The sequence below is a fragment of the Anoplolepis gracilipes genome, chromosome 13 (genome assembly GCF_047496725.1).
Source record: "Anoplolepis gracilipes chromosome 13, ASM4749672v1, whole genome shotgun sequence".
NCBI classification, from domain to species: domain Eukaryota; kingdom Metazoa; phylum Arthropoda; class Insecta; order Hymenoptera; family Formicidae; genus Anoplolepis; species Anoplolepis gracilipes.
The window spans coordinates 9,545,331-9,569,316 of NC_132982.1; the positions used below are offsets into that span (position 1 = coordinate 9,545,331).

At 28.3% G+C, this 23,986-nt stretch overlaps 3 protein-coding genes across 3 annotated transcripts; 2 read left to right on the forward strand and 1 right to left on the reverse strand.

Moving 5' to 3' along the window:
* The first annotated feature begins 73 nt into the window (after positions 1–73).
* LOC140672192 (uncharacterized) lies at positions 74–12,765 on the forward strand. Its single transcript, XM_072904094.1, has 8 exons — positions 74–596; positions 985–1,375; positions 1,971–2,059; positions 2,532–2,660; positions 6,617–7,144; positions 9,730–10,257; positions 10,454–10,684; positions 10,756–12,765. The coding sequence occupies exons 1-8, from the start codon at positions 486–488 to the stop codon at positions 10,909–10,911; spliced, it is 2,163 nt and encodes a 720-aa protein (XP_072760195.1). The 5' UTR covers positions 74–485; the 3' UTR covers positions 10,912–12,765.
* A 332-nt stretch (positions 12,766–13,097) lies between these two features.
* Rasp (protein-cysteine N-palmitoyltransferase HHAT) lies at positions 13,098–15,795 on the forward strand. Its single transcript, XM_072904471.1, has 7 exons — positions 13,098–13,321; positions 13,408–13,589; positions 13,674–14,081; positions 14,163–14,303; positions 14,370–14,587; positions 14,718–15,055; positions 15,263–15,795. Exons 1-7 carry the CDS (start codon positions 13,210–13,212, stop codon positions 15,364–15,366), a joined length of 1,503 nt encoding a protein of 500 aa, XP_072760572.1. The 5' UTR covers positions 13,098–13,209; the 3' UTR covers positions 15,367–15,795.
* A 4,288-nt stretch (positions 15,796–20,083) lies between these two features.
* LOC140672729 (uncharacterized) lies at positions 20,084–22,667 on the reverse strand. The gene is made up of 6 exons (XM_072905110.1): positions 22,064–22,667; positions 21,416–21,708; positions 21,284–21,352; positions 21,047–21,139; positions 20,345–20,437; positions 20,084–20,118 (listed from the first exon to the last, which is right to left on the reverse strand). The coding sequence occupies exons 1-5, from the start codon at positions 22,665–22,667 to the stop codon at positions 20,387–20,389; spliced, it is 1,110 nt and encodes a 369-aa protein (XP_072761211.1). The 3' UTR covers positions 20,084–20,118; positions 20,345–20,386.
* Between the last annotated feature and the right edge of the window lie 1,319 nt (positions 22,668–23,986).

The window sequence follows — 23,986 nt, forward strand, 5'->3', positions numbered from 1 at the left end:
CTCTATTTAATAGCCAATTACGTGATATATCGTGTTTGTCTTTTTTTTTTTTTTTTTTTTTTGCCGAGAAGCTTCCTATAGCAAAATTTGAAGGGGGTCATCGGTCTAGTGTTGTATGAAAATCTGTGGTCGGAGCATGGCTTAATTACAGTCGACGTTCACGATCATTTGTGTTTGACAAGTGCGGAAGTTTCTTTGTCGGACGAACGATGCGAGTAAATGACAGTAATGATTTTGTGAAATTGTGCGTGGAATCGATGAAAAGCGAATGTGCGATAGAAAATGACGCGATCGCGCGCGGTGTGTTTTTCGTACCTTTATATTCAGCGTAAAGTTTGACAATCGTAAATCGGCGCAAACTCGGGTGTGCGGGGTGTGCGGTTTGCATCGACCCGACGTCGTATGTACTAATTTGACAGGTGGTGTTTGTTACACCTGTTATCCGCGTGGTGAGTTGGGCACGATTATAACAACGCTGTCGCACTATGTTCGCTACCTTGAAGAACAAGATACGCGAGGAAATCGGGAGTGACGTGTCCACCGTTATCAGAAATGCCGGGAGTATACGCGCCATAAATTCCAAACATGTGTCTCAGGTAAATATAGGATCTCACAGATGTTATCTCACCTCGCATTGAAAATCGATTATATCTCATTGAGTTTAGAGTTTTTAGTGAATTTTCTCTCGGAAAATTTTAGAAATTTTTTATCACTCAGCTTTGAGTAAGAATTGTATTATTACATTTTTTTTCTTTATATTATAACACAAATGTAATCGAAAGAAGAAAACAATTATATTATAATTTATATTGAGATTCAAAGGTCTCTTTGTAGATAAAATTTATAAGAGCTATAAAAAAAGAAGTTTTTCAAACAGTATAATATATATTTCTGATTTATATAATTTATTTGTTGTCAGAATGTAAAGTTATTATATAATTTTATTACACAGTTTTTTTAAGGTTGATTACATTATCATTACAGACAGGTTCTACGAGTAGTGTAAGTGGTTCTCAGGTATCGTTAGATGGATTGAGGGAAGAAAACACATCTCCATTACCATCGGTTTCGTCAAAAGGAGAGAATAGTCATGAACTCAAGCTTAATGATGGAATACAATTGTCTACAAAAGATATAAAAAAGTTAGAAAATAAAGAAGATGAATGGAAAAAACGTTTAGCAAAGAAAGAGGCAGAAATATTGAAACGAATGGAAAAACAAGAAGAAGAATGGAAAGTCAGACTTTTTGAAAAAGAAAAAGAATGGAAAAAAATCATAGAAAAGCAAGAGAAAGAAAAACGAAAATTGGAAGAAGAGATAAAAAAGTTAGAAATAGCAAAACAGTCCTTAGAGCATGCTCTTAAAGATGCAGAAGGTATTTATTTACAGATAATTAAATTTTTAAGATATTACTGTTTTTATCTTTGTGTTCTTTTTCTATATGTTTTTTTACTGTATATTGTTTTTTTTATGTATTCATACACATGCATATACAAAGCAGTGTTTCATAATAATTATTCAAAAAGTATAATACCATTATAGTCCTAAACTAAAATAGAATAACTTCTTTTCTCTTGCAAAAATGAATAACACTTTTAGTTTTTTAATTCTTGGTTTTTCAATGAGCTGTCCATACTGACACAATCAGAGTAAACATGTTGAATTTTTTAGATCTTGCATCATATGCACACATACACACACACACACACACACACACACACACACACACACACACACACACACACATTATGAGATACTATGTAAATGATACCTAGTAAATGGTCATTTAGAAATTTCCTTTTTGGTTTTTATTTAGCTATGCATATTTTATATATTTTTAACAGCAGAAACTTTAAACTTTCTTTTATATCTTGAAAAGACTGAGGAGTCATTTCCCTCTAGTGATTTTTATTTCAAGCACATATATATTATGTATGTATATATATAATCTTTTCTCATTGCGTTTTTAGAATATAAAAAGAAGTTATACAGCTTTCAAGAAGATGCAGAACAACTGGAAGGTTTTCAAACACAGGAAATGGCAAAAGTTAAACATCTAGTATGTGTTATTAAAATAATAATATATATAGAAGGAGATTGATTATGATTTCCTATTTCTATTCTATAGAAATACATATACTGTTAACAAAATTCTTTATATTGTTAAAAAAATTAGAATTTTGTATATCACAATAGTGTAATCAAATTTTTACAATTTTTAAATATTAATTTTTTTTTATTTGTTTATACTTTATGGTTACTAGAAGTGAATCCAATAATATATGACATAAAGTCGTTAAAAATGCGTTTGAAAATGCAAAAGCATTATTAATTTTTAAAGCATTTAAAAAAACAGTAAAATTTTTACAAAACATTATCTCTGATTTTATTTTTGCATAAACTAAATTTAAGACTAATGTTATCGATTACTACAATTTTGCAACCTGTGTGTATATAATTTTTTAATTCTATTATATCTTACTCGTCTCTAATTGAGACAAGTTAAATATATAATAATAATTTTTTTGCAGTTGTTGGCAAAAGAGCAGGAAGTAGAGGAAAAAACGTATCATTTGAAAGCTGCTACAGCGGAAATAGAAAGCCTGAAGACAGAAGTTTCCCGTCTCAGACGATATGAAGATGAATTAAATGATATACAAGTAAGTTGATTGAATTAAGTTTAAAGTTTTTTATTTATTCAAATTTATTAATTATTATTTACATAAATGGTTTATTAATTTTTTAAAAATAATTTATGTTTTGTACAATTTATAATATTTTTATTATTATTTAAATCTAATTATATAGCACTTCTCATGGGATTATTATACAAATTATTTACACTAAAGAAAATTGTGAATTTTTTTAGCATAAATTAAATAGCAATTTTGTTGTCATAAATTATATGCTTCTTTATTTATGTATATAATACACATACACACAAGTGGTGTATTTAATATTATTTTTTTAAATACGATATTGCAACACTGAGCATTGAAATAGTTAAAACTATAATTAATTTTAAATCTTGGAATTTTGCAAACATAAAAAGATTATATCTGATACGATCCATTTGTGTATGAATAATAATTGTAAGATGTAGTATTTCTCAAACAAGTGAAAAAAGTTAATTAAAGCCTACAGGATTCATTTTTTTGATAATACAAGATTTTCTTGAGAAGGAAATAGTTACAATTATGATAATGGTTATGCATAGTCTAGAAGACTTGTAATAACAAATAACATCTTAAATATGGACAAAATACAGGATTTGAATATATCTCATCAATGATTGACAAAAAGCTTGATACAAGATTTGATGCGAGTCATTAAATCGTCCATAAATTTTTTTACAACAATGAACTTTCATTTATCTCACGAGTATCGACTTATTAAATGAAATAGATTATATTGAGTCTTATGTTGTTTTGTTGTGTTGGCAAAATTCTTAAATTTAAATTTAGTTATGCTTTTAAAGAGAAATGTCCAATTGATACATAAAGTTTCTCATTACTTTTATAAGAAGTCGTTAAATTTGACACAGATGCGCGTGCACGTGCACACTATACACATACAATCATTTTCAAATTCTTAAATACTTGTAGTAATGACGAATCACAGAGTGACGAATCTGATTTCTGTTTGTGACACATATACACACGCGCTCACTCACTGTCATAGACAGACAAAAATCAGATTTGTCACGCCATGATTCATCCACAGTATTTAATAATTTTAAACTGTGATTTTCTATCTGTGTCTTTTTTGTATGTTGCACATACGCATGCATGCATGCATGCATGCACACACAGAGAAATATAGCTATAAAATTTTTTTATTAAATTTTTTTATGGTACATGCAGTACTGTAATTCCATGTATAATAATTTTAAAAAGTTTTAACAGGTTAAGCGAGGATTTAATCATATCAATTTAAAAACTTTTTTTTTTATATTAACTATATACAAGAATTTGTAATAAAAATGTGAATTTTATTAAAAATTTTTAAATGATCTTCATTTTTTGAATGGATTAAATGAATTCTTATGTATACACTATGTGTATGTGTGTGTATGTATGTGTGTACACGTGTGTGCGTGTGTATGTGTGCGTGCGTGTGTGAAGGGGGAGGGATTTGCATCTCTCTAATTAGGCATCTCTTTTGCCGTGCGTGCGCGCTGGCGTATTATGTTTGGCCATGTAACAATACATTCAAACTAGAATCTATATTCATAATCCGTTCTTATTTAAAATCGTCATAAATAAGAGGTCTGAAAATATGGTTGTGGAATCTTAAGACGACTTAAGACCATACAAAGATGATTTTAAATATAAAAATAGACTATGAATATGAGTATTCCTAAATTAAGTACGGAATTTTGAATATTATCTAATTAGTATAAACTCCGATATAAAATCCGCATAATTAGACGACATAAAATTGAATATCGATTGACAATTTAGAAAAAAAAGTTTATCTTATTAAAGCTATTCAATTTTTTCTAGTACAGTGAAATTACACATACAAAACGCGTATGATAAAAAAAAACTTATTTTAGAAAATTGCACCAAAAATATTCAAAATATTCTCTTTATCTAGAACATTTTAAACAAAGGTTTCTGGAAGAATCCCAGGAATTTTTTTTACAAAATTTGACTAGACACTCTGTTTATTCTCAATTGGTGCATTTTTCTAATATCTTTATCAGGCTTAAGCAATAATATACATTAAAATATACAAGAAGCAATTTTCTTTTTGCTTCTTTGTACTATTATATATTTTTTAGACTGGCGTGTAAAAATATCGATTAAAATATAGAGATTAAAAAATGTACATTAGAGTAACTCTTACATACAATAGTTTATTGATAAACGCGAGATCTGGCGTTATTTTTTATTATTTTTTTAAGTTATTAAATACCATTATATTTTAATGCAACTTATTAATTTAATTTAACAAATATTTCTCTTAAATGATACATCACGCGAAAACATAAGCAGTGCTTATTAAGAGTAATTTAAAACATAATTTTTTTTATTTTTCCACAATTAATCAAATTGAATGATATTTATACGCGACTATGTAGAAAAAAAATATATATCGAAAATATAGATAAAACAGTAAAGTAATATAAATGGTTTTTGATAGCTCAACATTGGCGCATTTTTTAAGCACGCTTGTTTGTGATACTGGGTTTTTTATATTCAGGCTAAGAGAGAAATAAGGGATTTTATACATTATGTATTTATATATTTGTGTTAATGTTTTTGAGTATTATCTCGCTTTTTGTTTCGTCACAGTTGCTATAGTTTTCTCTGCACTTTTTATTATTGACATGCCGCTCAAACATGACCATACATATTACATGTGACTCTTGCTGTAGTAAAATTAAAACTACGTGAGTTCCATAACTCTTAGATGTAATATCGCATGACAACTTTATTATCTCTTAATATTTTATCTCTTAATAATTTATATACATATTATATATATTGTATTTTCTCTTTGCTGCGCTGTTTGATCTCTTAATTAATTAAAAAAACTTTCTAACTAATGCATTACAGTTACTATGGTGTGTTCGCAAAAAAAAAAAAAAAAAAAAAAAAAAAAAAAAAAAAAAAAAAAAAAAAATTATATTTGTAAATTGTTAAGGAGTGATATTAGTGATTTCTTCTATTTGGTCTAAAAATAATTGATGTTTTTGCATGAATAATTGATCTCTCATTTTTGAGATTTATGGATATATATATTTTCCACATATATATGTATACACTCGCGCGATATCGCTGGAAACAATAATAGGAGACGATTTCTTTGAGTTATGGAACAGTAGCGTTGTTAAAAGTGATATCAAAAGTTCTGTGAATACAACGCACGCATGAAGATTGGAAAACTTTGGTAAACGAGAACATCGAAGATCAGAGTTAGGCGGTTATTTCCGCTAATTCGTTGCTGCTATCGCTGATGCTAGAGGTACGTTTTTAAGGCTTCGCCGCTATTCTGTTTGTTATGCTAGAATGATCATGCAATAGCCTCTTTGCTTATGCCTGCTTCATCATATTTGGAATATAAATTCGTAATCTTGAATAAAAAAACTGAAGCGAAAACTCTACCTGATAATAATGCATGTATTATTACACACTTAATTGCGGCATCGTTTCAGATATGAAGTAAAATGTTCTTTTTTTTTTTCCTTCTTCTCTTTTATGATTTTATACTTTCATATCTTTTAATTTTAGACAGAAAGTTATATTAACTTATTTTATTGTTTTTTCTACCAAAAAAATGCACAAAGGAATCATGTATTTTTAATATATGTATACTTATTATTTTCACTCTAATTAAAAAAAAAAAAAAATTCGAGAAATATTGATTACAGGCGAACGTCAGCTGTCATAATAAATACTGCTCTTCGTTTGCCTTTTCGTATTTTTGCTGTTTCCTCTGATGGAATGATATTTATATATTATCTCTTATTTCTGATTTAGCGAAATTTAATTCGCATATTATCGCTTTGATAAGATTTGCCAGGGAGGCTTTATAAGAAAAAAAATAAAGTTAAATATAGTAAAAAAGCCTAGCGAACACTGTTAGATAATCATATGTTCACTTTCAGGATGAAATGGAGACGATGCGTCATTCCACACAGCGAGAGAGAGCGCAGCTTTCTTGTCAATTAGCACAAACGGAAGAGGAAGTACGTCATCTGAAGGACAAAGTGTTCGTGCTGGAGCAAAGGATCGCTCTAGAGACGAACGACCAAGTGACGGTTGACGAAAGAATAGCCGATCTAATGCGAGAGAGAACGTTGTTAGAAAGGAAATTAGAAGAGGCCCATCTTCATCTCTCCGATATAAAGACTAGCTGGTCGGGCAAGATTTCTAGTCTGGAAACGCAGGTCGGCAGACTTAGCAGGCAAGCTGGCGAGGAGGGACTGGAGCGCAGACAAGTCGAGCAGGAGAAAGAGAAACTTAAACAGAGAATCAAACAGCTAGAGGCCGAGATAGAGGTGAACAATATTGTTATAGCGACAAAAGATGCTAAGCTTTTGCGCATGACAGAGGACATTGACGAGATGGCTACGGAACTGAAAGAGCTCCGGGCCAGCGTCGATGACGAGGTGGAAGAATTTAAACGGCAAATTGTGAGTTACCGCGACATGTAGTGACAAAGTGCATGGGCTAGATTGTCTCTTACCGAACATATTTTCCAAATTCTGATACAAAATCATTTCCGGTAGGCCTCGCTACAAACAATCATAGCGTTGAATTATTTGTAACGTACAAAATTTGTTAGTATTTGTGTTAAAGTTCTTTTTATTAGTATTATTGCAATCTCAGGATACAATTATTTCACGATATAATATACTACTTTCTGTTACTTTCATCAAAGACTATATATATTGCATTTTTTCTTAAAGATTTTTTATCTAACACCTTGTCTTAATTAGAAGAAAGAGAGGGATATTGTCTATATTTTCCATATGCATTTGTCGAACAATAAATTTGGCAGCTTTGATGGTTTTCGATTCTTATTACGTTTCGTAACTTTCGCACGTTACTTTTGAAACGTACAGCCAATTGTCCCGATTATTATATTTTATAAGACTGATAAATTTTATTTTCTAAATAAAAGATATATACATATATATATATATATATATATATATTTGCATAATTTTTGCAACATATATTTTAAATATGATATATTCAAAAATTTTCTTAATGTTCCCCATCTTTTCAAAATCTTGTACAACTTGTAGTAAAGATTATTATTGGGGGTGATTATTATTAATTATTGTTGAATACTTTGTGAATTTGTAATGTTTGCGATTACATATGAAATCGTCATAAAAAATTATATGCGTCTCGCATTTTGGTATGTATAAAAACTACACATACAATTTTCATATGTAATATAAAGTATATACAGGGTCTCGAAATTCGCGAATCAAAATATTATAAAAGGAAAGTTCTTGAAAAATTAAGTAATAAAAGTATATTTTTTTTATTTCAAATAGCTTTTAAGATATAAAAATTTAAAACTGGCGAAATATATTACAGGATACATTTGAACATTTGCTTGTTCGCGTGAATCATACGTCACTAATACTAGTGCACGTGCTGTTTACAAACTGTTTGAAATAAAAAAATTACAAATATTATTATTTCAATTTTTCGAGACTTTTCCTGTTATAATATTTTGATTCGTAAATTTCAAACCACCCCGTATATATGCGCGGGCGCATGTAAATCGATAATATTGTTGCACGTTATTCAGAAGCTTGATGCTTCTTGCTTGATGCACATTTATTTTTTAATCTCAGTATATGCACGTGCCTTTATCAGAAATTTTTTATTATTATTTTTAATGATATAGTTATTATTATTCAAAGCATGTTTTAAGTTAGTTATTCAAGCGTTCTGAGAAATTTATATCAAAAAAATACATAAGTCAATTATGCAACAACTCCCACTTGTACTGAAAACAGTATATCCTCCTTTATACATTGCCTTTGTACATGAATTTTAAATGTTAGTATGTTAAAATATTACACACACCTTTTTATGTATGATTGCACTTTCTGTACATTTTATTTGTGAAATAAAGAAGGAAAAGTATATCCAACCTTTTGCTTTTTACCTTTTTTAATTTTTTTAAACCAGTTTTAATTCCCAAACGATTTGTCGATACTTCATCACAGTCTGGCTATAAAATCTAGAAAAATTTTTTTATTTTAGAATTATTCCTATGTTTATTGAGGTCAAACTTTAAGATCAACTTCTTTAAGACAAAATTATTTTTTCATAAAATAAATATAGATTTAGTTTTTTGAGCTGACTTTCTGCTGAAATGTATTATTTATATTTGTACTTTTACCAAAATATTATTTTGTAAAAATATTGAGAAAAGTACATTTTATGTACAAGTTAGCAGAGAGAAAAAAATTATTTTTAAATCTTAAAAAAATTTATAAATAAAATATAGCAGGATAATTATAAGATTCTGTACATTTACTTAATTGTGCTCGTAAACAGTAAGATATTTTAAAAATGAGTATTGTAAAGTGCAAAATTATAACAATATAAAGAAAATATTTTTTATTTTTTTTTGCTTGTTATTTATTTTTATATTTTTTATTTTATTACTTTTATTTATTTTATTTTGTATGATTTTATTTTGAGAGAAATTTTATTTGTTTTATTAGTTTTTATCCTCAGTTTTTTTTGCCTACAATTATATGAAACTGCGTAAGAGAGAAAATAATCATTAAATAATGACCGCGTTCAACAGAGCTGCTGATAATGAGTTATCGTCTTGTTAACATTCGTCATTAATTTATTGTTGGTCTTGAAAGTAACAGCTAATTGTTACTTTCAATATAAGCGATTATTTTGCTGAAAGCGGTCATTAAAACAAGAGGTTTTCAAAAATTTAAACTATTACTATCTTAAACTGTTTAGTCAAAAAAGATTATGCATAAATTTTAATTTTTTGAAGTAAAATTTAGATAATTGTTAAATATCATATCATGAGAATATTCATTTGCTTTATTATTAAAGAATATTACAAGTAAAGATATATATAAAGATATATACATATAAAAATATACATTTAAAAAAAAAAAAGAGTAACATCATGTCATCAATTAGGTATGAATGCGAATTTTGATAAAATTATATATTTAAACATCAATTCTTATATGAATTTGTGTTTGTCATTTTTTAGGAATCTTCCTCGAAACAGATTACTCAGCTAAAATTGGATCTCGAGAATACGACGAGCAACCTCAGTGCTGTTACTAACGAATTAGCAAATCTTCGATTGACCTTGGAAAGAGAACAATCGAATAATTCTTCTTTACGTCTAGAACTGGCGCATCTGCAAGAAATTCTCGAATCCGAACGATCAACTGCAGCGGAATTGCGAATTTCCTTCGAGAAAGAGAAAGATGAAAAGGATGCTGCTTTGTTGAGGAACGCCCAGGTATCTCAAGACATAGAAATTGTGAAGCAGGAGAATCGGCAACAGGAGATCGAGAACACGGAGCTGCAAAGTAGAGTAGAAAATCTGGAAGATCATCTAGTCGACAAGATGAGAGAAGCAGAGCAAACGGCGGTCGCATTGAAACAATTTGAGCAGAAGGTCGCAAAACTGGAAGAGGCAGAGCGTAACAGGGACAAGATTGAAAGAAATGAGAGAATACTTAAGAGCAATTTGTTAGATCTGGAAGAACAATTAAGTGAGAAAAATAAGGTAGACAACTTCTATTTAACCCAGGCAAAATATAATTATTGAACGATGATATTAAAAACTTGCGATTCTACACGATTATTAAATATTTGTTACATCTACTTATATATACCATATATATACACACACACATACACTTAAATTATCTCTGTCAATTATTTAAATAAATTATATAAATTTTTTTTCTTTTTTTTTTTAGACAATCAAAGTTTTGCAGCAACGGTTAACCGATATGAAGAAAACACTTCAACGCGAGTTAAAAATTCCGTCCTCGTCGTTGGATAGTGATGCCGAAGCTTCTGCAGCTATTCTTAATCCGAGTTCATCCAAAACCGTCACTGCCAAGCATAATAATTCGAGGGAAGATGACGTTAATTTTAAATACCTCAAACATGTTCTCATCAAATTCCTCACCAGCAGAGAATACGAGGTGCGCATTTATTTTGATTTAATTTAGATTATCTTTTTGAAGTAATAAACATTAAAATATTATTTTTTAAGGCTCTCCATTTAACGAGGGCAGTGGCGACATTGTTACACTTTTCGCCAGAGGAAGAACGTCTACTTCAGGAGACTTTAGAATGGAAAATGTCATGGTTCGGTACCAGGCCTAACTTAGGATTTGGACAAACTGCCAAAGCAATACCACCCAGCTGATAATTACAAGATGTTTCGTATTTAACGAAACGTACTAGAACTAATGTAAATTCTTGTTTGAAGTGATCAATATGTAAATCACTTTAGCTCGCAGTGATTTACATATTAAAGCAGCGACTAATTTAAAGGTTATAAAAAAATAATTAGAAGAATTTAATTAGAGGAAAACAAAAGTCATAAATGGTGATTTTATAAAGTTTAATATATGCACATTTAACAATTTGTGCAAATAATATAATAATAAACAAACTATGATAAACGGCTATGTATATGGAATTTTATTGTGGTAAAAGGTGGCTTTGTGAATTTGATAAGATTTTATGAATTATTATTTGTTGATTTATTTCATATTTTGTCATCGCATGTGTAATATTGAAATGCAATTTTGATCGCTAAACTGAACTATCGTGCGTGATGAATTGTGATACTTTGCATGTATAAATCGTGATACAAATGCAATTCTGACATAAGATTTGCAACATGTTTTGTTGAAGTACAGTTTTTTATGTACATAAATATTGATACTGAATACAACAGCGGTTGTAAAAAACATTTCTCATTTTTATATGGTTTCTAAACTGTCAACTTCTGATGTGTCAGAGTAATGACACATATCTCAAATTAAAAGATTCTGGAACAGAGTAGGAATTTAGTTACAACTTTGGGCATAACATTTTAGTCACTTTTCTCTCTCTCTTTCTCTCTCGCCTCATGTGTTAACGACAATTTAATAACAATAATTTAAAAATTCAAATATTTGAAATATGTGATTTGGTATTGTAGTTGTATTATAATTTCTAGTTTTAATTACAAATACAATAATGAAGCTATAAAAATTGACTATGAATACCAATTATCTTCTTACTTAATTCAATCAGATCTCTGAGATGTTTTTACATTTGACAGCTTAATTTTTGGTGACAACTTTCCTTTAACATTTAGTACACATACTTTCAAAGCAGACTATAGCGTTGTAATAAAACCCTAAATATGTTATATTTAAATTTAAGTTAGATCTAATTTAGAAATTGTTTTTGTTGTAAACTTTGCTTCGAAAAGTGCTTGTGAGTTTTTTTGATTTTTTAAATTCATTATGACAATCATACTATGGCTGTGCTCTAAAATTCACTGCCAGTACTGTCAGCATATCCTTATCCTTGCTGTTTACTAGATAAAGATGACAACATGCTGACAGTGAACTTTGGAATACAATATATATATATATTATAAATGTCAGAGCTTCTGCTTTAGTCAACATAAAGACATGATATCTGGATTATTTTTCATTCTAGTTACTCCATCTAATGGTATCTTCAGTAGCATTGATTTTTTATAAAAATCTACTCATGAATGCAATTAATCATCCCTATCCTATACTCAACCCTATAGGTGAAACCACATTTTATGTTGTCTCATATGCTCATTGCTAGAGGTCTTGCTGTATGAATTATAGCTCTACTGCTACCGTAAAAATATGTGTTGTAATCTACATTTTTATCTGCGTTTGAAAAAAAAATTTGATCTTAATATTACTACTAGTTACAAAAGATACATATTGTCCTTTAAAATCACGTCTATAATTTTTTCCTTTATCCATCAATCGCAACCCAATTTCCATCATGTTTCTGTCCATCTTCTCCATGATATTTTTTAATTCGATGTTGATAACAGGGATAACTGGTTAAATATAAATTCTTGGAAAGTAGAGAGGGTAATTAAATTTTTCTTCTTCAAACGAAGAAATAAGATGTAATCTTCTGATCTAAATCTTAACTTTACAGGATAGAAGTATAAATAATTTCACGTACACATTTCTCAAACACGTGACAGATTAAACCACAAAACGTGTACGGTGTACGACTGACGTCTTCCACAAACAGGACGCGATAAAACGTTTCCCGCGTTTTCCATAAGAGCAAAAGTCCCATCTGCAGGAGCCATAAACCTACAATCTAGGAATTAGATGCTACCAATTTCGTTTTTTCTGTGTTCTAAAATTTACTTCTTTAGAACAGAGCCTTTGATTGACCAATCAGGTCAAAGGAAAAAATTTCTTCGTCCTCTGACTGGTCAATCAAACTCTATTCTACTCCAAGAAGTCAATTTTAGAACGCAACTCAAAACATTTCAGGGTTTCAGGGTAACCAATACTAGAAATAAATTCTTGATCTTCATTGGCGCGTAATTCTACTGTCGATCCTTTCTTCCTTGTCATTTTACTGTGCAAATAGAGGCAGAGACGCGGGTCAAAAGCAGTACAGAAAATGTATACAAAACAAATTCGTTATTTTTTGTACAATGAATTTAGCAATTATGAAATTTGGTAATAATTATGAAAGCTATTTCTATGTTCTGGCGTGGTCATGTGCTATTTCTTATTCTGTATACGAGTTTTATTTAGCGAATAATTGTAAGGCCATAAGAAATCAAAATGTAAAATTGTATAATGCTGTCACTTTTTTAGTCACGTTTCTCATATGCTATTTATACTTTCAGATTTTGATGATTATTATGATGCATACAATGATTTCGATAGAGGATGGACTTGGATTGGGAAAAAACGAGATATCTCTGATCAAGAGTGGCGTACATGGCTTGCATTGGTATACAAATTAATACCATGCATTTTTATACATCATTTTTTCAGTCAAATTATTAAAGTCAATAGTAACAATATGGTAATATATTTATTTGTATTTAAAAAATATATCTTGTAGAAAAAATTATGCGTAATTTAAAGGAATAACATGGAAATTTTTCAGATATTATATTGTTGGTATATCTTGTCATCTACAGCTTTTTTATGTTATTATTTGGGTTTATTGGGTGCATTATGTGCACTACTACAACCTAGTCTTTTATATATATTAACATATAAATGCAGCAAGAATGCAGCATGGTTAATACATGTTTTATTTCTATTTGTAATACATGTATTAAAAATACCGAATGGTACTTTCCAAAGCTGGCTAGGATTCGACGATGAACAGCATTATATTTTGACACTTACAATGTGTTGGATACATTTAAGAAGTATCAGTCACAATATGGACAGCATTGATGACCAACTTCTCAATTCAAATAGTTTTGTTCAAAAATTGGCATATTGTTTATACTTGCCTACATTATATTCAGGGCCACTTATTTTGTATCACGAGTTTGTCGAGTCTGTATGTATGATTTTTATAATTTAAATTTCACAAAATAATGAGTATTATGGAAAATAATTTATAAAATAATTAATTTTTTAGATTAATCAACCACATCAATACTGGAATTATCAAAAACTACAAACTTTTGTGTTAAATTTAACTAGATATATGTTCTGGTTATATTTTACTGAATTGTTGCTACACTTTATTTATGTAAATGCTATACAATACCATCCCCAGGTAATAATTTATATTTATGTATAAATATTTGCATAAGTATATATATTTTATTTGTCTCTCTTACAGATTGTGCAAAATTTAAATCCTTGGGCATTGTATGGTTTAGGATATTGCATGGGACAATTTTTTCTAAACAAATATGTTGTAATCTATGGTATTTCCAAGACCTTGTGCGATTTAGATAATGTAAAAGCACCATCACCGCCAAAATGTATAGCTAGGATTCATTTATATTCCGATATGTGGAAATATTTTGATAGAGGATTATACAAATTTCTCATAAAGTAAATATATAATTATGATCTTGTTAAATATACTTTATTTTATTATAATAATTGATGTAAGATTCTCTATTTCATATATCTATTTTATAGAAATTTTTTATTATAAATTAGCTTCTTTATTTTTTTACAGATATATCTATGTCCCCATACAAAAGTCAAATAAGTACTTTGGAAAAATATGTGCATCATTTTTATGTTTTGCTTTTGTTCTTCTATGGCATGGAATACAAATGAATATCTTTATTTGGTCACTGTTGAATTTTATAGGAATAACAGTTGAAAATATAGGAGTTTCAATTAGCAAAAGCAAACAATATATAATACAGAATATATGTTTATCCTCAAAAAGTATTAAGAGATTTCATTGTATATTAGCAAGCCCTCTTTTAGCAATGTCAGCAGTATCTAATTTTTATTTTTTTGGAGGCCAAACAATTGGTAATATTTTTACATATAGCATACTACATGGTAAGTTTCTCATACATTTTTAGTTCTTTCACATTCCATATATTTTATTTTATTTAGTATGTAGAGAAAATAAGTATTATTATATTTTTTTACAAATACTACTAATATTTATTGTTTAAATATAAAAATTTTTTTTTATTAATAATTTTACAAATAGTTTAATATTGAGTAATCTTAAAAAATTGAGTTGTAAATTTTTGCTTACAGAATCCTGGAAAACTTTATCCATTCTGTTTTTCTTCCTATATTGCTGTTGTCAAGTTTCCATAAATGTTAAAGATTGGGAATTTAAAGTTCGAAATTTGATATAAATTCAGGATTGAAATGCTTTATTTTTCCAACATTCGGCCGTCCAGAGACTTTATTCACACATCCTTTATAATTCCATTAAAATCTAAATGGAATTATTTGTATAGTAAGTGGATATTTTTTGGAACTATTTATTCTCATCTAGTAATAAGTTCAACGAATAGACGTAGCTAGGACCACATACATCAATGTAATGCCAAGTGCCTGCATAATATATATTAATAAGCAAATTATATATGTAAATAATATATGTAAATAATGTTATATCTTAATAATGTATAAATTAAATATGTTTCAAGAAAGCGGTGTTCTCGAAATTAATTTTCAATTTATGATAACATTATTTTGAAATAGGAATAACTTGTAAATAATATATGTAAATAATGTATATTATATGTAAGTAATGTATAAATTAAATATGTTTCAAGAAAGCGGTGTTCTCGAAATTAATTTTCAATTTATAATAACCTTATTTTGAAATACGAATAACTTGAATAAATTTATTATATATCGTCCGGATAAAAAAATTTGATTTAATCGGATAGTATCTCCATTTGGTAATCTCCACTTGTTTTACTTCAACATTCACAAAATATTGTAAGTATTATTGCATTATTAAAAATGATACAATAACTTATTATTGTATTATTAAAAATAAAATTCAACTATAAACGGATGTAACTATAATAAACAGATAAAAGTAAAGTTTAATATATGGCAATGCATTAAATACAATAAAAGAAAATAAAACAATTATTCTTATTAAATCAGCTTTCTAAGTCTAATAGATTCAATTTTATGATATTTCTAAAATATAAAAATTTTTAAATAAAATTAAAAACCGTTTTTAGTTACATCCGGTTAAGTCTTTATTGAAATAATAAAAATATAATTGATTCTCAGCGTTTTGTAAAAACTAACAAAAAATATTTACAGTCTTAATATTTATATAAGTAATAAATATTAATTATAGAAAAATACTAATTACCTTGAATGCGAGACGATTATTTAAATTAAATAAACCGCAGACTCTAATGCGTAATGGATAGATTCGGAAACGTATTCCCAACTCGATCTCTTCCTAAATACAAAAAAAAAAACGTTCCAAAAATATATGTTCATAACATTTTTTTAATTAAAAGATCAAAACAATAAGTAAAAATACTTTAAAAAGAATTAGTCTTTAACGAATACTACAGGCGGTAGGAAAAAAAAAAGATTTACTAAAACAGCTTACTGCGTGTACTTATTTTATTACTCACGATCGAAAATTTGGTGTATTTGAATGCAGAAATTTTCGCTAAAAATATGTCGCCCAATGCGTTTGCCTAAAATATTTTGTATGATATTAAGACATTTATATTTATATACAAACATAATACTACAATGATATTGTATAATTTTTTGCAGGGCAGTGGAACATATGAATTCCACTTTTTTGCTTGTTTTTTAAAATGCCCAGATAACACAAGCTATTCACAAAGAATTCATTTTTATGTCAGCAATTTTATAAAATGTATTCTATATGTATTTCAAAAGGGACTCAAAATTGGTGACATAAAAATGAATTCTTTGTGAATAGCTTGTGTTATATCTGGGTGTCTTCATCACATTTAACTACAAATATATTCAAAAATATCCATTTAGTAGAATAGGCTTCTCAAACGGTTACAGAAATAATTCTATTTAGATGTTACATCAATTTTTGAAACATACATTAATTTTACGAATAATTAAAAAATTAATGTGATCATTAGGGTTGACTTAGTTTACATCGTAATCAAATTTGAACATGGTACCAGTCAGTTTGCGACATAGTCCGTTGATGTGACGAAACCTGCGATACAATTCGTGATATAGGAAGCAAAATTTTGCAATTTCCATCGAGAATGTAATTCGTAATCCGATTAGGCATATTAACTGTAACATTGAATATGTTAAAGTTATTTTCATTGCAGACACGGCAAGAGCCGTTAATAAGCTAGAGATGAACCAAGCGATGAGGATCGCTAATATAATCAACCATTGTGTACAGTAATTCCCTCGTTTATTATCGGCGCACCAATTACTATTATAATGTCGCATTAAACAATCGACAATTTTCTAACGTGATTTCGAGAATAACTGCCCTTATGGTGATCGTTACTACAGTATGCTACTAGATATTTGATATTTTTTCCTTAGATAAAGTAAAAGTCTTTATGAAAAAGACCGAGTAATAATAGCGATTTATTTTAATTGCGTGTAGATCTTTCACAGATAGTTGTGAATAAATCGCTGTGAAATTTCTCACAATCGTTGATGATTTTTTTCCTTTGATTTTTCAGCAATTTATGACAAAGTGAACAAAAGAGATAATAAAAACTACATTTTTTTGCTTATTATTATGACAATTAATCTTATTTATCATCTTGATTGATAATATTTGTGTGGAAATTATGTGTATACGCCTGTTAGATGTCTATTATCCATAACATTTGTAACAATCAGATAATGTCAAAATGCACGCAATTGATCGATTCTGAAAGTTTATAATGGATTTCGTAAAGTATAATTAATATATAATATTTATATAATTATCATACTTTTATTATATATTATCAGCATTATCAATAATATTTTTTCTTTTTCTTTATTTTTCTTAAACTTGTATTCTAATAACATTGTAACATATAATATCAGATAAGCAAGAGAATAAATAATAATAAAATGTTTGTCAGGATAGATAATAAAATAAACTCGAGATTAAGGGGGAAATCTCTTTTTTTTTGGTAAAAAAAACGACTTTTTTGGGAATTTTTGTTAGCAAAACTATGCGATGTTTTAATTTCATCTTTTCCGGATGTTTTTATTATATATTTATTTATTTAAAAATATTTTTTTTATTAAAAATATCGCCTGTTATTCCTGCTCATTTATGATGCCGCGTGGAGTGCCTTAATCGCTGGTTGACACGATATCTACCCTTGAGATCATCTGAAACAAAAAAATTAAACGGTGTTTTTTTCTGTACACATGTAGTTATCGCCTGAACTAGAAGTAAGCAAAAAAAAATTTTTTTGAGAAAATGGCGACTTGTCAAACTTAAATAATCGATTTTACTCTTAAAATTGGTAATTTTTTTGTAATAAAAAAAAAAGTATATAACGTATCACTTTTTCTTTAGTTCACGCGATAGAGGGATGTTTTCTGAACGTACAGTTAAAATTTCAAGTCAATCGATTGAATAGTTTTTTAGAAATCATGTCAACCAGTTGTAAAAAACCTGTTTCGAGAAAAACGCGTTTAAAGTTTCAAATTGAGTTTATGAAGATATATCAAGTACTTACAGCTAATCTGCTATACCAGGGCCATACTGTATGCCTTCTTCTTTCTTTCTTTCTTCTTTCTTCTTTTCCTTTTATCAACACAATGAAATCTATTCACATTGAATTGACCACGCAGCAGGGAGTTGAAACAGCTGTTGTGCGCTTCAAAATATACCTGCGCGCCGAGTCGGTTTACGGTTTATAACTTTCACAATTTAATTAATTTCAAATTAAAACTTTACAGAAGTATTTTCAAGACCTTAAACTACAAGATTCCGTAAAAAAAAATCGATTTTTTTGACCAAAAAAAAAGAGATTCCCCCCTTAACCGAATTCGAGAATGATTCCGGAGAAGACGCTTCAGAATATCGATCCCCTGAAATTGGAAGTGTCTGTAAATAAATTACACAGCAGTTTCATACAACTTGATAGTTCTTGCTTTTATTTCAACCACTCTTCAGCACAGCACTTTTACAAAAAATTTGAACAAATATGATCAAATATAAATTCGATATATCGAACAATTGATCACCTGTAGTATCGAAGTAGCTAAAAGTTTTAATTATTAGAGAAAAACGACAATAATATGTCATGTTTTGAATTATTATATTCATTTATCATTGTCGTTATCAAGGGGCGATCAAGGGGAATGAAAGAGAAATTGTCCGAATTATTGAATTTTCAGATTCTGATTATGATGATTAGTAAGTACGGAAAGGATAAAGTTCTTTTTCTGTATATTTTATTTATTTGCATAAAATCATATCAATCACATATATTATTTATGCTTTAATTAATAATAATTATAAATTAATTATATAATAATTATAAATTAATTATATAATAATTATAAAAAATAGCGCCCGCCACACTAAAGTAATTGACGACGAATGGACTATTATCAGTCAAATACTTGGCTTTCTGCTGAGGACTGTGAAAAATTACGGAAGCAAGAATCGGAAGCACATGCCTGGATGGCAACACGCTTTGTATTTAGATAAAAGGGTTATTATATATTTTATGGGAAGAGTAGTTATAATAATGATTAATTTAATAATTTGCAATCAGAAGAGCTTGATGAAATAATATCATACAACAATGTTGAAAACCCAAATATCTGTCCAATGATAGAATTTGACTACCCACAAGATCGCAAATTTTTTAAAATCAACAAAAACCAAATATTTTTATACATAGCATACTCTATATCGTAAGTTTCTCATATATTTTTAGTTCTTTCACAGTCCACGTATTTTATTTTATTTAGTATGTAGAAAAAAATAAGTATTATTATATTTTCTACAAATACTATTAATAATATTTATTGTTTAAATATAAATATTTTATCTTATTAACAATTTAATAATTTTATATCGAGTAATATTACAAGATCCTGGAAAATTTTATCCATTCTAAATTTCCTTCATTATTGCTGTTGTCAAGTTTCTGTAAATATATAAAGCTTTAGAATTTAAAGTTCGAAATTTGATCCGATTTAATCGGATCAAATTTAACGGCCGATATATCGGGAGATCGGGATTGAAATGCTTTATTCTCCCGATATATCGGCCGTCCAGAGACTTTATCCACAACATTTTGTATAATTCTATTAAAATCTAAATGGAATTATTTATATAGTAAATGCATATTTTTTGAAATTATATTTACTTACTCCTCATATTTGCTCCTTTAAGATTATCATTTAATAATAAGTTCAATGACCGGACGAAGCTAGGATCACATACATCAATATAATGCCAAACGCCTGCATAATATACATATATAAATAAGTAGATTTATACAAAAGCACATTAGATAATCAATTTATTTAAACTATTTTTCGAGAAAGCAATGTTTTCGAAATTAATAATTTTCAATTTATAATTATTATATTTTAAAATACGAATAACTTAAATAAATTGATCATAAACTATGCGGGTAAAAACATTTGATGTTTTCGGATAATTTCTTTATTTGATATTCTCTTCAGTTTTACTTGAATATTCACAAAATTCTTTAAACATTATTATATTATTAAAAGTAAAATTTAACTATGATAAAGAGGTAAAAGTAAAGTTTGATGTAACAATACATTGAATTCAACAAAAAAAATGGGACAATTATTCTTATTGGATCAGTTTTCTAAGTCCAATAGATTCAATTTTATGGTATTTCTAAAATTTAAATAATTTGAAATAATTAAAAACCGTTTTTTAGTTACATCCGGGGAGTCTTTAAAATAGCAAAAATTTAATTAAATCTCAGCTTTTTGTAAAAACTGACAAGAAATATTTATAGATGCCGATAAATATTTCTATAATAATCCTAATATATATAAATAATAATTAATTAATTATAGAAAAATTTTAATTACCGTGAATGCGAGACGATTGTCCAAATTAAATAAACCGCAGACTCTAATGCGTAACGGATACATTCGAACACGTATTCCCAACTCGATCTCTTCCTAAATACAAAAAAAAAACGTTGGAAAAATATATTTTTGTAAAAATAATTTTAAAAAAATTAGTCTTTAATAAACATTAAAAACGATTTAGGAAAAAAGGAATTATTAAAATAGTTTACTCCGTGTAATATCTATTTTACTTACAATCGAAAATTCGGTGTGTTTGAATGAGGAAGTTTTTGCTAAAAATATTATCTGACCCAATGCATTTGCCTAGAATATTTTATGTAATATTAAGACATTCATATATCGTTCATCAGAGAGAACATAACATACCTGATTGCATGTTAAATTACAGATGCGACTTATGGCGATAAGTTGAAGTAAAAAACATACTATTGCCATAGATTGGGCAGAAATCAAATATACACTGTGAACTTGGTAAAGAAGAATGAAGATGTACGTTATAGTGTCCAGTAACAAGCATGCGATCCAACAGAATAATTGCAGACTATAATAAGAATTGAAATGATTTGTCGCATCGGTCAAATAGCTGTGCAACTGCTGGATATTCGAGATTGTAAGACGATTAACATTCTTCACAGATACACCGGTATCTAAGCCCATTCCTATATGTAAAAAAAAAAATTAACACATTGTTAAAAATATATTACAATGAAATTGTTTCATTTTTTGCAGGACAGTGGAACATATAAATTTTACTTTTCTTTCCTCTTTTTTTTAAAATGCTCTTATCACATTTAGCTACAAATATATATAATAAAAATCGATTTAGTAGAAAGGGCTTTGCATACAGTCAAAGAATTAATTCTATTTAGATGTTACATATCAATTTATGAAACATAAATTTTACAATTATTTTTACGGATAACTGAAAAATTAATATTTGATTGATATTATAATCAATATTTTCAGGTTGACTTAAGTTACAATCTTAATGAAATTTGATTAATAATATGATACCAGTCAGTTTGCCAGATAGTCGGTTGATGTGACAAAACCCGCGATACAATTCATCATGCAAGAAACAAAATTTCGCAATCTCGATCGAGAATATAGTTCGCATTGTTATTAGGCACATATATATAAACAAATTCATTTTAGGTACGACAAGTCCTGTTAATCCCTGTAATATCCCAACGAAGAGCGAAGTGACGAGGATCGCTAATATACCCAACCATTGTTTACAGTAATTCGCTCGTTTATTATCGGCGCACCAACTATTATTATAAAGTCGCATTAAGTCATCGAATTTTCGAGCGGCGACTATGGCGCGTTCGAATTCCGCATGTCGTAAGCAGGACAGCAACGTTGTGAGGACCATGTAAGCATATTGGACATACTGATCGAGATGATGCAGAAGACAACCCATCCATATATTGGTACCACAGTCATTTTTCAAGCTATTCCCTTGATATCCCACGGCAAAATACACCCCGCACATAATTAGCGAGTATATACACAGTAAACGAAAATTCACGGGTACGCGGGATCGCTCGTCAATCGTGTGCGGATGACACCCAGAAAAACGCGAGGCGTACAACAACAATCGACAATTTTCTAACATGATTTCGAGAATGACTGTCTTTACCGTGCTGGCCGCTACTACAGTATGGTACCCACATAATACACATTTTATATTATTTTTTTTTATTTTTTTTTTTTTTTTTTTTTTTTTGCTTAGATAAAGTAGATGTTTTTTATAAACAGAACCGAGTAATAATAACGATTTACTTTTGTCGCGTGTAGATATTTCACAGATAGTGATTGTGAATAAATCGATGTGAAATTTTTTCACAGTCGTTGGTGATATTATCTTTAGATTATTCAGCAATCTCTGACGAATATGGAAAAAAGAAAGACAATAAAATCAGTGTACATTTTTTTCTTCGCTTATTATACGGCAATTAGTCTTATCTGTCATTTTGATAAATGTCTATAAGAATTATGTGTATACGTCTATTACATGCCATAACATTTGTAACAATCAGATAATGTCACAATGCACGCAATTGATTCTAAAAGCTATAATAGATTTTTCAAAGCATAATTATTATACTTTTATTATTATATCGGCATTATTGATCATATTTTCTCTTTGTCTTTATTTTTCTTAAACTCGTATTCTAACGTAAAACAAATTCAATTTGGTTATTATTACTGACATTCGCAGTTATTTCTTTTATCTTATCTTGAAATATTAAATGTATAGGATAATATTAAAACACAAATTGTTTGATACATGTACTTGTTTTTACATACATATATAAATTTAGTAAAAATATGTATAATAATAATATTAAACAATTATTAAAAAAAGCTTATATAGCGACATGTATTATATGTATATATATTATTATATTAGCTAGAAAATTCTTTGCAATTAGAGCACACAATCAGAAAATTTGAACGAATGTGTTCAAATATAATATGATCGATATTTCGAACAATTGATCACCTTTTAGTATCAAAGTTAGCTAAAAGTTTAATATCAGAGAAAGGCAACACTGATATATGTCATGTTGTGAATTATTATTATTCATTTATTATTGTCGTCATCATGGACAAGTAGGTGAAAGAGAAATTGTTTGAATTGTTGGATTTTCAGATTCAGGATGATTTAGTCCAATAAGTACGGAAAGAATAAAGTTCTCTTTGTATTTTATTTGTTTGCATAACGTTAAGTCAATCATATGTGTACGTCAGTTTCAGATATACATATTGTGCAAAATAAGAAGTGAAAAAGATTTAGGAAGCTAGCTTGCAATTTTATTGGACAATGGAAATTTAAAACACAGACAATTTGTACAGATTTGAAGAAGAAACAACGTCGTAAGCAAATTTGTGTAGAAAAATTTTTAAAAACTATTTTTAACAGATTATTAC

Bases quoted from the DNA above. Each gene is read 5' to 3' on its own strand.
- Rasp (XM_072904471.1), top strand. From the start codon at position 13,210: ATGAATTTAGCAATTATGAAATTTGGTAATAATTATGAAAGCTATTTC. The intron at 14,082-14,162 runs GTATGTATGATT...TTAATTTTTTAG, and splicing joins ATCACGAGTTTGTCGAGTCT to ATTAATCAACCACATCAATA. The intron at 14,588-14,717 runs GTAAATATATAA...ATTTTTTTACAG, and splicing joins TTATACAAATTTCTCATAAA to ATATATCTATGTCCCCATAC.
- LOC140672729 (XM_072905110.1), bottom strand. From the start codon at position 22,667: ATGTTAGAAAATTGTCGATTGTTGTTGTACGCCTCGCGTTTTTCTGGG. The intron at 21,353-21,415 runs GTATGTTATGTT...AAAATATTCTAG, and splicing joins GTAATTTAACATGCAATCAG to GCAAATGCATTGGGTCAGAT. The intron at 21,140-21,283 runs GTAAGTAAAATA...TTTTGTATTTAG, and splicing joins AACACACCGAATTTTCGATT to GAAGAGATCGAGTTGGGAAT.
- LOC140672192 (XM_072904094.1), top strand. From the start codon at position 486: ATGTTCGCTACCTTGAAGAACAAGATACGCGAGGAAATCGGGAGTGAC. The intron at 2,060-2,531 runs GTATGTGTTATT...ATTTTTTTGCAG, and splicing joins TGGCAAAAGTTAAACATCTA to TTGTTGGCAAAAGAGCAGGA. The intron at 7,145-9,729 runs GTGAGTTACCGC...GTCATTTTTTAG, and splicing joins AAGAATTTAAACGGCAAATT to GAATCTTCCTCGAAACAGAT.